Source organism: Fusarium musae, chromosome 1 (genome assembly GCF_019915245.1).
Source record: "Fusarium musae strain F31 chromosome 1, whole genome shotgun sequence".
NCBI lineage: Eukaryota > Fungi > Ascomycota > Sordariomycetes > Hypocreales > Nectriaceae > Fusarium > Fusarium musae.
In genome coordinates, this window is record NC_058387.1 from 21,052 (window position 1) to 37,873 (window position 16,822).

At 45.9% G+C, this 16,822-nt stretch overlaps 7 protein-coding genes across 7 annotated transcripts; 4 read left to right on the forward strand and 3 right to left on the reverse strand.

The window, feature by feature from the left end:
- Positions 1–858: 858 nt before the first annotated feature.
- J7337_000009 (uncharacterized protein) lies at positions 859–1,959 on the forward strand (the record flags this gene model as incomplete). The annotated part of the gene is made up of 2 exons (XM_044817775.1): positions 859–1,305; positions 1,360–1,959. 2 exons carry the CDS (start codon positions 859–861, stop codon positions 1,957–1,959), a joined length of 1,047 nt encoding a protein of 348 aa, XP_044685477.1.
- A 1,056-nt stretch (positions 1,960–3,015) lies between these two features.
- Positions 3,016–4,434, forward strand: J7337_000010 (uncharacterized protein; the record flags this gene model as incomplete). The annotated part of the gene is made up of 1 exon (XM_044817776.1): positions 3,016–4,434. One exon carries the CDS (start codon positions 3,016–3,018, stop codon positions 4,432–4,434), a length of 1,419 nt encoding a protein of 472 aa, XP_044685478.1.
- Positions 4,435–6,872: 2,438 nt separating this feature from the next.
- J7337_000011 (uncharacterized protein) lies at positions 6,873–7,723 on the reverse strand (the record flags this gene model as incomplete). Its single annotated transcript, XM_044817777.1, has 2 exons — positions 6,873–7,536; positions 7,578–7,723. 2 exons carry the CDS (start codon positions 7,721–7,723, stop codon positions 6,873–6,875), a joined length of 810 nt encoding a protein of 269 aa, XP_044685479.1.
- A 1,084-nt stretch (positions 7,724–8,807) lies between these two features.
- J7337_000012 (uncharacterized protein) lies at positions 8,808–10,225 on the forward strand (the record flags this gene model as incomplete). The annotated part of the gene is made up of 3 exons (XM_044817778.1): positions 8,808–9,213; positions 9,476–9,948; positions 9,998–10,225. The coding sequence occupies 3 exons, from the start codon at positions 8,808–8,810 to the stop codon at positions 10,223–10,225; spliced, it is 1,107 nt and encodes a 368-aa protein (XP_044685480.1).
- Positions 10,226–10,805: 580 nt separating this feature from the next.
- Positions 10,806–12,897, reverse strand: J7337_000013 (uncharacterized protein; the record flags this gene model as incomplete). The annotated part of the gene is made up of 2 exons (XM_044817779.1): positions 10,806–12,818; positions 12,874–12,897. 2 exons carry the CDS (start codon positions 12,895–12,897, stop codon positions 10,806–10,808), a joined length of 2,037 nt encoding a protein of 678 aa, XP_044685481.1.
- Positions 12,898–14,024: 1,127 nt separating this feature from the next.
- J7337_000014 (uncharacterized protein) lies at positions 14,025–14,975 on the forward strand (the record flags this gene model as incomplete). The annotated part of the gene is given in 2 exon segments (XM_044817780.1): positions 14,025–14,658; positions 14,671–14,975. The coding sequence occupies 2 exon segments, from the start codon at positions 14,025–14,027 to the stop codon at positions 14,973–14,975; spliced, it is 939 nt and encodes a 312-aa protein (XP_044685482.1).
- A 104-nt stretch (positions 14,976–15,079) lies between these two features.
- On the reverse strand, positions 15,080–16,408 carry J7337_000015 (uncharacterized protein; the record flags this gene model as incomplete). Its single annotated transcript, XM_044817781.1, has 2 exons — positions 15,080–16,199; positions 16,263–16,408. The coding sequence occupies 2 exons, from the start codon at positions 16,406–16,408 to the stop codon at positions 15,080–15,082; spliced, it is 1,266 nt and encodes a 421-aa protein (XP_044685483.1).
- Positions 16,409–16,822: the final 414 nt, after the last annotated feature.

Consider the following 16,822-nt stretch of genomic DNA (forward strand, 5'->3'; position numbering starts at 1 on the left):
TACGTTATGAACCTGGTTTAGATATCTAAATATATATTCTTTCTTTTTAGCAGATCTTTGCATTGTTTGTAAGGTAACTGATGTGGCCTATTACGACGATGTTCGCTTTGGCTGATCGAGGAGCGCTTTTGATCCTAGCTAGATGTTCGTGCAAGTCACTTCACGACTAGATTACAGTAGGGGAGCTAGCTTATTCCTCTTTTCCAGCAGATCGTCACATTGCTCGTCAAGTAGCTGACGTGGCGTATTACGAGGAGTGTTCGCTTTCAGTAGTTTCAATTGCAGCTAGATTTTCCTATAGGTTGTTTCCTCGTATCATAGCAAGAGAGCTAACCGAGCTTCAGAGTAGTAAGGTCAATGTTTACATATAAATAAGTAGCATGAGTCATTCTTTCAATAATCTAGCTCAAGCCTCAGCAGATTTATCGATTGTGTCAGTTAAGATCCAAAGTCAACATCATGCCTCTAATTATGCTATCTTTGTTATTATTTGCGTCCCTTTCCTGGGCGCAGAATTATAAGAGCACCTATAAAACCTTTCACAGCGCACCTGGGCAACATGTACCCGAGGTATCAGTCAACAAATCTGGAGCACCATTGGCTGACGGTCTTTTGTTCATGGCTGTGTCTGACGGACCGGTTATAATGACTGACTCCGGGGATCTCGTGTGGAATGGACCAGGCACAGCAGGACCAGACGCAGCAGCCTCTAATCTATTTGTTCAGAGGCTGGATAACAAGCCGATATTAACATACTGGAATGGGAGTGGAAGTTTCCTGGGTCATGGTTACGGCCAGGCTAACGTCCTCGATACGACCTACACTCAGTTGTACACAATCTGCCCTAACATTACAATCATGACAACCGACGGTTCGGTAACGGGCTGCTCTAGTCTAGATTTGCACGAGTCCTTTGTGACCACTCGCGGCACCATTCTTTGCACTGCCGTCAACGTCACGAACGCTGACTTGACATCCATCGGAGGGCCATCAGATGGGTGGGTATTCGACACTATGGTCTTGGAAATCGACATCAAGACCAACGACATCTTGTTCATGTGGAGCCCTCTCAAAGCAGGCATTCCTATTAACTCTACGAAACTATCTCTGTCCTCTAGTGGGACTTCACAGTCTAACCCCTTCGATTGGTTTCACATGAACTCTGTTACAACTTTGAAGGATGGCTATTTGGCAAACTCTCGACACACCTGGACTTCTTATGCTCTAGATTCAAAGGGCAAACTGCAATGGAGCCTCGAAGGGTCAAATGGCGGCGACTTTTCTCTACCAGCAGCGGGAAACTTTGTAAGTCCCCTTGACTTCCGCTTCCCATCATTAACTATTCTGACGAAGCAATAGTCTTGGCAACACCACGTTCGAGTACAGGACGAGACTTCGAGTTCCCTTGTCTTGCACATGTTCAACGACATGAATGATGATAAGGGAGACAAGCCATCGAATGGCCTTGAGTTGCACTTGGATCTAGATAAGCGCAGTGCCACAATCAAGAAGCTCTATATCGACCGACACGACGAGATCGACACATCATCCCAGGGCTCTTATCAAGACTTTTCCAACGGAAACGTTCTCCTCGGCTACGGCAACGTTGGCTACGTAAAGGAGTTCGGCCCTGAGGGTGATGTCCGCATGAGCATGTCTGGTGCAGCCTCGTACCGTGTATATCGGGAGGTTTGGGATGCTACGCCGGCAGGATACCCGCCAAATGCAACAGCTATAGAAGGAAAAGGTTGGGTCAGCTGGAACGGAGACACGAGGACTACCAAGTGGGTAGTATATGCAGGCTCCTCAAAAGATTCGCTTACCAAGGTTGGAGAGGTAGTACGTACTGGCTTCGAGACAGAGTACAGTCTGCCTAGCGGAGCAAGCTGGGTTCAGGTAGGCGCCTTTGCCGGAGATTACTATTTACGAAACTCGAGTATAGTTCTTATTAGTAATTAATATACTGATAAAGACTATATAACCTGATAAGGATTAGTTATTTTAAGAAATATATTAAAGCTTTTTATAACTTATAATTATAAGTAAATAAGACATCTTTTACCTTTTAATAATATTAAGATTTTACTATAGCTATTAATTATTATAGTATTAATATTTAAGTTATAAGCTAGAAGTGTTATTTATAGTTAAGATTTATAGCTATAAGCTTATTTCAGTAGAGAGAATCTAGTTCCTCCTTAACCTGGCGATACCTATTATCCGCACTTCTAACATACTGCCATAGCAGAAGCATTGGTAGGTAACACATTCCGGTTGGACTTCGGACGTAGTGTGATGCTACCCGAGTTAGTTGAGAAAGTGATTGAGTACATGGACTGGCCGATTGACCTGGAAGACGCCAAAAAGGTGCGCTTGGATTTAATGAAGGAGCGGACATCATTTAAAGCAAAGGAGGAATTGAGGTTCGAGAGGATGGAATGGAATTTTTGTGAGCATTGATTTCTATTCGGAAATATGTTGTTGCCTGAGAGTAGGGTAGGTTTTTTATCACTTGCTTATGCTAGCATAACGTTTGCACCTTGGCTACCTCAGTTATGCATAACAGTTGCATAAAATAAGCTCAAAGAGTTAAGAGTAACAGTGAAAAAAGGCCACTTATAGCATACTCTCGGCGACTTTGGATGAAGACTTTGATCTCGCCATGACTATCTCCATTTGCGTATAAATGAGGGCCTGACTGCTCTTTCGACAGCTTGCTTATCTATATTTTCATATGGAGTTATGCACTTTATGCTCTCAATTGCCCGTGACTCCTTGTGGTGAAGGTCTGATCTAAACTCTTTATGGCTGAGTTTACATCACATCGCGCAATAACAGCCTTTGATTGGATGGGGTATGCTTAGACTCGGTGGCTCCCAAATCCGGGCAAAGGCGCAGCCAACTGCGCCCCACTAGGCTGAGAGTAGGAGGTTCTCTTATTGTCTCTGCTTGTGATAAAAGGAGAGACAAAGCATCATCGTATCAACATTTTCCGTCATCCTCATATCCGACAAAATGCCTCAGACAGGTCCTTCACTGTCCCCATCGCTGGGCATCCGCCTTGAAGGAAATCAACGTTCATATTCTCCAGGCGACACAATTATTGGCTGTGTTTACCGAAAAAGCCCTGTCGTGAGTCCAGACTCATCAGTTACCATCTCTTTATCTGGGAGGACCAAATCCAAGATAGTGGTCCATCGCGCAAATAACAACACAAGTACTTACCGAGGCCGCTTCAATCTCATCCCCGAGTCTGCTTGCTCCCAAAAGATCTTCCAAGGCCCGCTCCATATTGAGAGCGGCGGCGATGAGCAGACATGGTCGTTTGCGATAACGCTGCCAAAACACGTTGACCCGCGATACTTGCAAGGCGGGGGCCAGGATGAGAGCTTTATACCTCTTGGCGCAACAGACCACGTTCTACCATCGACCTATACACTTCGCGCCCTTGGAAACACCGAGGGCTTTGTCGAGTACTTTTTGAAAGCTACCTTGAGGGTCACCAGAAAAGGTCATATTGATATGACTGAAGCTGCATTTCCGTTCAATGTCATCAACCTCAGCCCTGACCCTCCCATAGCCGACTTTGGGCTCAAGGGGTCACGGAGTCGTCAGACCATTTCGAGCTATCGCCTTGTCCCAGGTATGGAAGGTGTCAAGTTATCATTTTCACAGAAGATGAAGCAGTCTTTCAGCACCTCTAGTGTACCAGAATTTGTCTACAATCTTCTCGTTGACGTCCCATCCGTCATTCAACTCGAAAACCCAACTCCGATCCCGTTCAAGTTACGAGTCGTCCCGGATTTAAATGGGACAAGCGAGATCATCAAAGAAGTCCCACAAAAGGTCAAACTATCATCAGTTTCTATGCGAATCGTCAGCAGCACCGAGGTCATTTGCGAAGGAACTCTGTATCCCCATACAAAGACAAAACGCGAGGAGATTGACCTGTGTATTGAGAGTGCTATAAACAGAACTCAGGACGACATCTACATCCCCTGCACAGATGAAGGGCCCCCACTCGATGTTGGAGCCATACTCGGTTTGCGTCTTGAACAACCACGACCTGGTTCTCCTCATCGACCAAGCAATTTACCAAAACTCAATCCTACTTTTGCCACTTACAATATTCGTCACTCGCACAGGCTGACATGGAAGGTCATAGGTGAAATAGCAGGAGAGCGCTTTAGCGCGTTGGGTGCAGTCCCATTGAAGATTTTGATGCCAAGTGACGAGCGAGGGCGTCTGGGTGGTAAAACATCAGTTCAAAGGACCGAAACTGAAGCTGCATTTGACGGCGCCCCAGGTCCGTCTCAATTGCAAAGGAACGAGTCGTGGATCCAGCCTCCAGATGAAGATGACGCACCCCCAAGCTTCACTGAAGTAGTCGAGGAAGATAAGGGAGCCGGGGTAGCAGAGAAGTCCCGTGAATAGGCGGGGATGTTAGTTTGGATGTTAATGTAATAATGAAATGAATACTTGCTAGTCTACTACTTGAGTCACTGTTTACTACCCAAACTCAGGTTCCATTGCGTGTTGTTGAATGTTTCCATAGCTTCTTCCTGCCTATTAGGGAGAATTATATGGACAGGCAACTGCTTTCGTTCTTGCATCTCTTCACCCTCAATCTCCCAGGACAAACTTAGAATAGTCTCGTTATTGTCACCCTTCTGCCAGGAAACGAGAGCCAGCACTGGCTGTTGCCAGGTACCACTCACTGGAAGTCTGGCCTCGAACGCCTTAAAGAGACCTACCCGCGGTTTGAAGATGAGGACCCTCTCGCCATCGATCATGGTGAGCTTGAACCCGGCAACCTCGGTGGAATACTCATATAGAGGAAGGCTGCCACATGCGTGGCAATCCGATCTTTGCGTGATGTAGTCTTCCACCCACGTTATCAGGTTGAGCTCAAGCTGTTTTCGCCAGGGTGCCCAAAAGCCGAAGAATTGGGCTTCGTATGCACCGTTACCGACAATGGATAAAGCCCTCAAACTATAGAACGCTCCTGCTATAGATAACGGTACGAGCTTGCGCGCCTGTTGTCCTTCCGCTTTGGCTTGTAAAACAAGAGAGCGAGTCAGAAGATCAAAGGCATCTTTACCAGTTACTGCGCCACAGAGGACTGCCCAAATTTGACAATGTTCACTATAATGGTTGTGCGTCGCCAATGAAGAGAGACCATCCGTGAAATAAGTACCATCGAAGAAGTGGTTTTTGATGGCTTGGACGATTAACTCAGCTTGATGGTTGTGTTTATCTGCGAGTGATGCCCTGCCCAGACACAATTCGAGAGAACTGAGCTTCTGTAGAGTATATGCGAACAACTAATTCGTGTAGGTCAAATAACCAGTATCCTTTGCGGCGGGTGGAACCGCAAATGGCGTATTAGTTCAGTCGAGTCAACAAATTCCCAGTCGCCAGCTATTGAGAAGCGCGGAGGAGCCCGGTTTCTTGGCTAAGACAACTGCTGAAGGTGTATAGAATAGCATCAACGATGGATAAGAAGCCAGATACGAACTCTCTATCGCCAAACTGCTCATAATGTTCTGTAACCATACATATCCAGAAAAGAGAAAAATGGGAAATAACCTGCAGATGGTGGCAAGGAGCACGACTTGCTTCCAATCCGAATTTGGGCTGAAAAGAGTTGTAGAGCTGTAAGATTGCTTGGCGTGCGAGTCGATCATCTCGGGAGACCAAATAGGTGAAGAGTGCTGAGCTTCTTGTATCCATGGCGTACTGAAGTTGCTCATAGAATTGGCAATCCTCATAGCAGTCATGCATACAATTCTCCAGAGTGCGTAAGCTCACCTCCCAGAGTTTAGGAAACCATGATGGATTTTCATCCTCAATCTCAACTCTGGGAAAGGTGGCTAACACCTTTAAGGGGTAATTTGTTTTGGTGATATCAATGCCATTCAGAATAAGGTCCGAGGCCGGAGCAACATACATATCCATGGCAAGGTATCGAAATGTCTGGAAGTGAAAGGACCGAAGGTTTCATCATTGGCTTCAGCAATGCCACATTGAACCAAACCTTGATCTGGATGGGAACCCCCGAAGATATACTGATCTTTCGGCCCCACAATAGATCTTGAAGTGTCGGATCTGTCTCCCTTCATTCGCTTAAATGGTAGCTTAGCAGACGCCTCCTCATAACCTTCAGACCATGTGATGTCCAGCTTGCTACCGCCGGTTGACGGTCTAGCGAAACGGAAGTCGACAAAGGCTGTTATGTGATAAGGTACCTCGAGCTTGACATGAGGTATACTATGCCAAAGCAAAAGCAGCCCGCGGAGAGGTGGATTTCGCCCATTGTCAGTCAATGAAGCTGCCTACAGACTGGCGTCACTTGGTTATTGGTCACACGAGAACGCTACTATCACACGACGAGGGAACCGACACATGGGAAGTGCGGATATTTGCTCAGCCAATTTGATATAGAATCATGAGATTTTCTGTGCCCTCAGCCATCATCCATAGTGGAGATACCAGTGTCCAGCGGTGGTGATTCCAGACGTACAATCCACTCAAGATACATCCTCGCATCTGCACTCTCAGCACCCCAATACTTAAGTGCAATTTTAAACTTCTGCATGCTGGGCTCCCAGAATGGAAACAGTCTAAACCCTTTATACCACTCTTTGCTCGTGGGGGAGTCGCAGACCCTGTCAGTCGAGCTTTATAGCTCTTCAGCTGGTCAGGTGACGTGTTCATCTTGATTAGAGTTGCTTAAGATACTGCAGCTTAAAGGTAACCTTATTGATTAAGTTTACTAAGGTTTTAGTCTAGCTAGAGACTTTATAGTTGATACTTTTGTGGCTGTTATTGGAATATCTGGATCCCATTTATTGGTCGTTACTGGGTCAAGGCTATAAAATACCACTCTTTGCTGCAGCTATGATCTCCAACGCCGCACATGTACAGTAACGAATACCAAGCCAAGTTCCGAGATGTCGATGTGTAGTTAGTCCATGGGTCACAAGGAATCTATCGATCCGGAGAGCTCTATTTGCAAGGTCGATTGCCTGAGCTCGCAGCGGCATGGATAATCCATCGAGGCCTCGATGAAGAATGAAGTGGAGAGCAGGCCTGCTCAGTGTGTGGCGAATGATGATCAATCGGAGCCTCAAGTATTCTCGCAAGTCATCGGGAGAATGGCCGGACTCGTCGGTCTCAAAGGTGATAGAATCCGGAAGATTAATGAAATCTAGCATGATCTGGTTGTCTAGATCTGCCAGGGTGTTGAGAATGTCTCGGTAGAATGACTCGAGGTCCACACTCTCTGGTTGGTGCTGCTCTGCCTGTTGAGTGGCAAAGAATGATTCGATTAGGATTTCCAGCTTTCGAAGTGAGATGTCTGTCAGATAGTACATCCAGCTCTGCTCGTGCTGTACGGCCAACGAATAAGATTTGTCGCCTTTGGCGGAAGGGGATGACCACGAAGGTTCTAGATCTGGGAGTAGCGATGACTGGTTCTCGTACTGAATCAGCTTCGCATTTGCAATTTCAAGTCCCAATTCAGAGGCTACTTCTCTATATAAGTAATCGTCAGCCTGGACGACTCGGTGACACACCTTTCAGAAGTGGACGTAAACCTCTCTGTCTTGAGACAGCTCCAGAAGAGTTTACGATGTGCATTATCTGGCTTCTTCGTGCTCCTCAAAGTTGCCTGAAGGATGGCTGACCTGCCTAGGCTCTTGGTCAACATATCTTTGCACATTATACTCGCGTTGTTTAAGTATCTCCATGAGGCGAGCGGGTTGAACGTCGTTACATAGTACCCAGCAGCCAGTAAAGTGGAGATGCATTGCCCGCACTTTAGGTATCCGGATCCCGTCTACAGCCCACGGATTTAAAAGAGTAGATAATGCCTGCTATTATATTAAAACTGAAGTGTATTTTCTAACCTTATAACTAACTTATAAACTTAATACTACTACCACTTTCTAATTACCCTAAACCTTCTTTTAGCCCTAATAGTACTAATATATATATTATTATAAAACTTTTTATTAAGCTTTTTTTATATATTAGTATTTTTTAATAATTCTAATAGCTTTATACTATACTTATAAGAAGTTCTTTTTAATAAATTACTTTTTATATTTTAATTAAAGACTTAATTTACTTTTAGTTTTTTCTTTTAATTAATTTTATAGTTTTCTTATATCTAGCTTTATTATTAAAAAGGGCTTTTAATACCTCTTTCTTTTACTTAATAGCTTTTTTAACCTTTTAAAAAAGTCCTTAAATAATATAAATAAAAGTATATATATTAAAAATAGCTAATTACTAAATAAAGTTATTTAAAAGCCTATTTTATTTCTTAAATTTAATAGCTTTAAAAATTTTATCTTTTTTATTTTTAATAGCCTTAAAACTATTTTCTTTCTTAAAAGTCTATTAATAATCCCTAATATTATTAAAGTTAAAAGGAATTCTATTAATATATTACTATTAGAATTTATTTAGATTTATTATATAAATAAGCTTTTATTTAAGTATATATATTACTATATTACTTTATTATTATTTTATATTTAGTTATTTTAAGAGATATATTAAAGCTTTTTATAGCCTATAATAATAAGTAAATAAGTTATCTTTTAGGTTTTAATAATATTAGTATTTTATTATAGTTATTAGTTAGTTATTATAGTATTAATATTTAAATTATAGGCTTAAAGTATTATTTATAGTTAAGATTTATAGCTATGAGCTTATTCTAGCAGAGAGAACCTAGATAATGCCTGTGTAGTTTTAAGGCAGGCAATGAATCGTCTACTATAAATGACAGCTTTGACATGATAATCATCAATAGTTTCTATCCTCAGCAGTTTGAGCATCCTCAACTCGGTCCAATTATTGGAAGAAAGCGAAACGAGCATGTCGTTCAGTTTCGTATCATTCCATACGGCCATGTTGCTGCACGTTTCCGACACGCCACATTGGTCAGCGAGCTACCACCAAAACAACGCACGTTCACGGAACACGGCCATGCCTGTCCTCAAAACGAGCAGTGCATGGAACCATTTGGTGGTCCTATCCCGGGAAACGAAAAGCGAGAATACGATGAGTTTTTTTCTCTCGACCTGACCATCATAACACCAGGGTCGGCCTTGAAGTTTGGGAATACCCACAAAGTACCCGTCATGGTGTATGTCCATGGTGGAGGCTTTACGGTTGGTGCGCAATACGGTGGCCCTAATGGTAATTCAAATCCTGTCTGATTTAGCTCTACAAGACGCTGACTTCACATCAACTAGATACAACGAGAATGGTGACACAAGCATGCAAGGACTCGAGACCAATCATTGTAGTCAGCATCCAGTAAGCAAATGCCACCTCTCCGTACACGACGACTAATTACTGACTGAGTCAAGCTATCGACTGCATTTCCTAGGGTTCTTAGCGTGCCAGGCAAGTAGCAGTATCTATGACACATGCGGGAACCTGCTCTGACAATTTTGAGGACCTCGTCGACGAAGCGGCAAACCTCAACGTCTGGCCTTCCAATGTGTTCAAAAGTTCATTTCGGGTTTTGGTGGTGACATCAACAGGATCACCGCACTCGGTGAAAGCGCTCCCAGTTCCTCACTCGCCTTCCACCTAAGTTACAATGTCCCCCTCTTCGATCGAGCCATTCTACAATCCGGAACGGCATCTGCAGTCAGTCCCAAACCCCTTGCAAACAAAGACGAAGAATACCAGGCACTGCTTAAGTTCTGCGGGATCAGTGTAGACGATCCTCAACGCCTCGAGAAGCTCATAGCTGTACCGACTGACAAGATCGTCGAGGCAGCTACGTCTATCAACAAGGCAGCTTTCTCACCACTGGCCGACAAAAGCTTCTTTCCAATTATTCCCAATTACCTCAATCATGCCAAGATAATATCCGATTGCTCTTGGATAGCTGCTATCGTCACAGGTGATGTAGTGTTTGAGGTAAGTAAATCAAGTGTCTCATATTTATCAAGACTCTGACAGGGCATAGGGCTGTCTGTTTGCGCACAGCATTGTGGATGTGCGGCCTGAAGTTTTCTACCAACACGTGGAAAATGCGCTTGGTGTAGAAAATGCCAACAGAGTATTAGAGGTTTACGAGATCTCCAGAAACATGAATGAGAACTTGTTCTGGGCCAGATTATGCACATTGTGTGGTGATGCTATGTTCTCCGGTAAGACAATGTCCCTTTCAGCCCATCAATTTCAGCGAGGTTAACTTAGACACAAACAGTGCCCTGCCACATCTTATCAAAAGAGCCATGGCAGAGTGGTAAGAAGCAATATCGTTGTATTCTGTCACTGCGTAATCCATTCCCCGGTTCGTCCTTCTCCAACGTTCTTGGCCATCATTTCATCGAACTCATCTATCAATTCATGACCTTCACGGAGCGTCTACCTATATAGAGACAGCGCGATGCATGCGTCGGCTTTGTGCGACGATGGACGGCCTTCGCCTATGGAGAAGAGCCTTGGTCTCAGTATACATGGGTAGATGAGGCGGTGGCGGTGGCAGATTCCCGTGAGGGATGGGTCGTGTGATCACGAGTGAAGGACTTGGAGGTTTCTGCATATGATGAGGGCGGCCAGGGTCGATATGAGAAGGGGGAAGCATTGGATGAGGTGTTTCGATCACTAGGGGATAAGACGCCTGAAGCGGTTGAAGCTCTTAGTTTTCCGACACTGGTAACTTTGGGAAATAAGTAGCTAGATCTGGATGTTATCTACTTGAGCAGCAACGATGATGCAAGGCCAGTACATGGATAGATAGAAAAGAATGGGCGATCGTTACGCTGCGACTAAATAAATACCATCTTAGCAGTAGCCCTTCCTGTCTTGCTTTTGACTAAGGCCAAGACCATTGACTTGCTGAAATCAGGAACGCTGACTTCTTCTGTTCGAGACCTCTGCACCTCCTTTGTGTTCACCTGTGCCTCCCATTTCCCATTGATGACCTTGACGTCTTCCAACTCCTCCCCATCAACATAAACATGCCACTCCGGAGATTCAGTCTCATCAAACGTGCCGAAAACTGTGAACTGTCTTTCTCCGTCTACAATAGATGCTGTGGCATCTATAGAGGCATCTATTGTCAGCTGGGGCGGTGATGATCCGATGTCCTTACCCTCTTGACCGCACACAATAGCATCTGACACCAGCGGTGGGGTTCTCGATGGCTGCTGACGAAGTAAGCTGCCCTTCTCAAACGCATAGGCATATCGAAACAGGTTCTTGTCATCATAAGCCTTGGATGCGAAGGTGAGATTGACAGGCATCCTCGTGTCAGCCATGACTCCCATTGGCACACTGACTGTCGGGATACCAAACTGACGAATTGCGCAGTTTCCATTGGAATACAAAACACCATTGAGCCATGCATGCTTTGCAGACTCTTCATCAATATCCGCATTAGCTTTTCCCACGTCGGCATTACAAGGCCATACAACCATGTCCAACTCCAAAGCATCCAGCCAGTCTTCAAAAGCTGACTTGCGCTTCAACTCAAGGTTGTGAAGTGCAGCTCCCAGGTTTGTAATCTCGTAAGTCGGGACACGACCATTGGAGATGTGGGCAACAACAGCTGTATGTCGCACAAGGGGATCGTTGGCATCGTATCTGTCTGGTAGGCATCCAGGAGGATGGGGGAATATGGTTGACGACTCGACTTGTGCAAGACTCGTCGCCACGTTTCTATCTTGGTTTGCAGCCAGGAAGTCGTCCCAAGAATAGGCCATCAATTGGCACATATCAATCTCATTGCGATGAGGCGGTGTTTCTGACTCGCTCTCACCATCGAGAGGTTTCTCAAACTCGGTGACGAGCGGAAAGTCTGTCTCAACAACAGTAGCGCCTAGTCCCTCAAGTATCATCCTGGCCTGCTTCCAAAGCTCGATTACGCTCTCGCGAGTATGGACCTTTCGGGCATCGGGGTCAGAGTCGATGCCGCCAATGTACATCTTTGGTACGCCGATTCTCTTGCCCTTGAGAGCATTGGGATCAGAGAGATCAAAGAAAGTCTTGGGTCGCACAGAATCGACGTCAGGGAGCTTGACGAAAGGCTGCTCACGCCAAAAGTCGCAGCTTGTCTTGTCATCTGCCGCAACAATGACATCCAGAAGCGCAAACATGTCTTCCACAGTTCTCGTGTGCGGAACAACAGTGTCACAAGTGGGGAAAAGCGGCCAGTTGCCTCTGATTGATATGAGACCCCTGGAGGGAGTATATGCCACCAAACCATTATTAGAAGCGGGTGAGCGGCCAGAGGAGATGGTCTCTTCCCCCATACCAAAGACTCCAAAACTTGCTGCGGTCGCTGTGGCAGACCCATTAGATGATCCTGAAGCAAAAGCAGCCGTGAGGTATGCTTCATTGTAGGGCGACTCAGCACGACCATAAACGCCTCGCTGCATTCCACCTGCAGCCATTGGGGGCATGTTGGTGCGGCCCAAGAACACAGCGCCAGCGTCTCTCAGCTTCTCAACGGTAAAGGCATCTTCATTTGCGACGAGATCCTTGAAAGCGGGAGACCCAGCAGCTACCGTCATTCCTCGGATCTTGTAAGAATCTTTAATAGTGCAAGGAATTCCATCCAGCAAACCAAGTGACTTGCCCATAGAGCGACGCTGGTCCGACGCTTGGGCAGCATCAAACACATCTTGATTGATGATTGGGACAGCGTTGAGTTGAGTGGTTCGGCGATCATACTTGGCGATTCTCAGCAAGTGCTTGGCGGTCAGTTCAACGCTGTTGATATGGCCTTGAGAAAGTGCAGATGCAAGGGATGCAATTGAGGCCTCCACAATAGAGAGTGTCTACAGGGTCAGTATTTGTGTAACCGTTTTGACATTGGATGGCAAGGCAGCTTACATCACTCTGGTTGTTAATAGCCATGTTAGTAAGGACTTGATGTTTTAGGAGCTGTCTCTAGGTGATAAAGAGTAATAGAAGGTACAGGTTTACAGTAAGACTATTGAATGAGAAAGTATGATTTAAGTATTGAAATATGCCTTAGAACACCTAGTAATCCTGCCATGTGAGGGAAATTACAACTGTTAATCAAAACATGCTGCTGTTAAATAACGCGATTAAAGCCAATTATTATGTTAATTAGCAGCTGATGAATTATTTACTAGCTGTTAATTGGATTTATCGGGATAAGACAGGCTATCTGACCGAAAGGTCTGATAAGCTTTTATCGTGCACTTCTGATTGGCCTACAGGTTACGTACTGCCCATGGCACTTCCATTTTGGATATAAGTCCATAACTGCCGTGACAATTAAGTCGATGTCTCGACATTCCAACATTCCAATTGCTTCCGTGTTCTCCAAGATGACAGAATCTTCAGTCTACAATGATGATGTTCCCGGCACTGTTCGTCTCGTTGACATCAACGGGATGAACTCATCAGGGCCCCACGACTCTCAGCACAAAGACATTGTTCTCGTTCCACGCCCAAGTTCTGATCCAAATGACCCCCTCAATTGGTCCCATCGTCGAAAGCTCTTGGCCGTCAGTATGGCTTACCTTTACGTTCTCGGGACTGGTATAGCAACATCTCTTCAATACTCTGTCCTCGCGGATATCACAAAGGATACCGGCATTTCCACTGCAAACCTCGTCCAGGGAACAGGAGTCATGTTTCTCTTCTTTGGTTGAGCTTGTCTGATTTGGCAACCGATCGCTCTTACATACGGACGTCGTGGCGTTTATCTCACCACCATGTTGCTTACCATTCCGATAATGGTTTGGACTGCCTACTCGACGTCTGCCGGGGAGTGGTTTGCCCACAGGATCTTGATTGGTATCATCGTATCTCCAATCGAGTCTTTGTGTGAGGTTACCGTGTTCGATCTCTTCTTCGCACATAACCGTGGGACTTACATGAGTCTCTACGTAGCTATCCTCTTTGGATCCAATTTTCTTGCACCTCTCGTCGCGGGATGGTTCAACGATGCTTTCGGGTGGAGATGGACGATGCATTTTGGAGCGATTATATGCGCAGTCTGCTTCATTATCATGTTTCTCTTCATGGAAGAAACGATGTACTTCCGCGGAGCCTCACTCGAAAGCCAAACAGTTACCGATACCGAACGCCAGGACTTAGGGACGTCCAAAGCCGACGGTAAAACATATGAAGGATCACCAAGAAACTCCCTGCCATCTTCCCCATCGGTCATCTACGAGGACATCAACTCTGGTTGGGGGAAGTACACTTGGTTCAAGGTTATGACAGGTCGACCCAGTAACACGGACATGCTACGAATGGTCTACCGGCCTGTCCTTATGATCTTCAAGTTCCCAACAGTTGCTTGGGCTGGATTTCTCTATGGGATCAATCTTGCTTGGTACAACGTCCTGAATGGAACTGCGAGCCCCGTCCTGTCAAGCAATCCCTACAATTGGAATGCAGCACTAGTTGGTTGCGTATATGCAGGGCCGATCATTGGAGCTGCCGTTGCTTGTCTCTGGGTTGGAAAGGCAGCAGACTGGATCGCCTTGTGGCTAGCGCGACGCAACGGGGGTATCAGGGAGCCCGAGCAACGTCTCTGGGTGCTGCTTCTCTCAGGGATCATCTCATCGGCTGGTCTTATCACATGGGGTGTTGGTGCATACTACCACGTCCACTGGATCGGCCTGGTGTTTGGTCTAGGTATGCTTACAGTTGGATGTGTTGCTGGAGGTGCGATTTCTGTCAGCTACAACGTCGATTGCTTCAAGGAGATCGCTGGTGAAACCACTGTCTCTATCATGTTGATTCGCAACACCATTGGCTTTGGCTTCAGCTATGCTATCACGCCATGGTGGACAACCCAGGGATTGAAGAATTGCTTCATCACAGCAGCTATGATTTCACTTGCGTGCACACTTACTTTTCTCGTCATGATCGTTTATGGGAAGCGAATTCGACGATGGTCCATACCATCCTACCGGAAATACATGGCTAGCATGGCCGTTTCGCACGAATGAGGGACGGAACGAGAGTCGGGACAGGCCGACCTAGCAGATCACTTGCCCAAGATCAGAGGAGAAGGAGATAGCCCGTAAGGACGGTTCATTTGCATTTACTCATTCTATGTAATACATTTTGCCAGCTTTCGCAATTGTTCTCTTGCCTCGGTCGCCGTGGGAATATCCTGTTCCAAGTTCTTGACAATGTCCTCCAGATACGTAACGAGCCGCCCTACAGCAAATTGAGACTGGTTCTCATCATACAGAAACGCATTATACACCATATGACCAACGCCAAGAAGTTGGTGAACGATCTGACTACTTGCAACTTTGAACATGATGAGAGAAGCCTCAGTGATCTCATTAAGGAACTCTTCTGCCACTTTGATGACCTCATCAACTGGGGCCTGACAATGAAGCAGACCCATGATATTCACCAGTGCCTCAGTGCAAGTTATTTGAACCTTCATGAACTTGCATCGGTTGCTCTGGAGATCATCGTGTGACTGCGAAAGGATGCGGAGTATAAAAGGTTTGCTCGCTTTCAGTTGATCCAGACTCTCGAGCAATGCCTTTGGGGACGGCCGGTCGCAGTAAACGGCAATGACATGTTTGACAGGGTTTCGCTGTCGAAGACTAAGTATTGCATACTCCATCAATCTGAACAGATCGGTGATGTAATCCCATCCAGCTGTCCAGACCTGCGTATCGCGACTCATAGCAGGTGTGATACGAGGGTAGAGCACGGAGACCTGAGCTTCAGGGAGACGGATAATGTGTCCAAGTACGCAGGCTGAATGAATCTCAAGCCGATAGACGCACCAAAAGAGACGTCTTCTGTCATCTACTTCTAGTAGAGAGATAGAGCTGTCCCAGTTATTCTCCATGTTGAACCCATGTTGAGCGATCCATGCATGGCATAATCCGAGGTATCTGTGAAGGTCACTCTTGTTACCACTTCGAAGTGAATACACAGCCAAAAGGCCGAATGACCTTAGGTAGTCAAGATCGGGTGTATCCGGAATTCGCGCTGGAATATGGGAGACAGCCTCGTCGAAATAGATACCGCTGTCATGCGAGTCGACGTCGCCCAGTAATTCATTATCGAATACCGCTTTGAGGGTGAGACTCTGGGCGCTCAGTGCACATAATGCCATGAGAAGCATGTACGCTGTCTCATTTGTACTGGGTATGTTGTCTGCCCACCGTCTTTCCAGGTCATTCTCGGAAAGGAATGGAAAACTTCAGTAGTTTAGCAGCAGCTTGCGCAAATTAGGTGGGGAGATGGCATACTAGCACTGGTACATTGTATCTCGGTAGATGTCTATCAAGCGACGGATGCAATGCGGAGACCTGAAGTCAGAGCTCTCATTCTCGGTCTGCTTCCGGTCGTTGTTCTTCCCAGTTGGCACCGTTGGCTTCCGACCTCGTTTCCGGACAGGTCGAGTCATGGTGCATTCGGCCCCATAGTCGATGCATGTGAGGCAAGCTCGACGACCGTCCAGGGATATCGTCTCGGCTACAAATGATCGGCGACACTTGAGGCCTCTGGAGTGACAGAAGTCACAGGCCTGTAAGGCCCGCTGTCTTTGAGTATCTAGAGATCTGCGCTGCATGCCTTTCAATTGCGTTGACTATGGTCATACAATTAGAAGTGATAAAATGGCCGTGTCTTACGAAAGGGCAGCGCTTGATAAATAGAGTGTTTATCAGTTGTTAAAGCTTATCAATTTAGCAGCTGATAAATAACCGCTGATAAGATCCTGAGTGGAGTACATAATAGCCAACCACACCCTGGCGATTACCCGGTTATCTACAGAGTAGAGCCCTCCCAAGTTTCATCTACTTGGCCGAGCAAAGCGCAA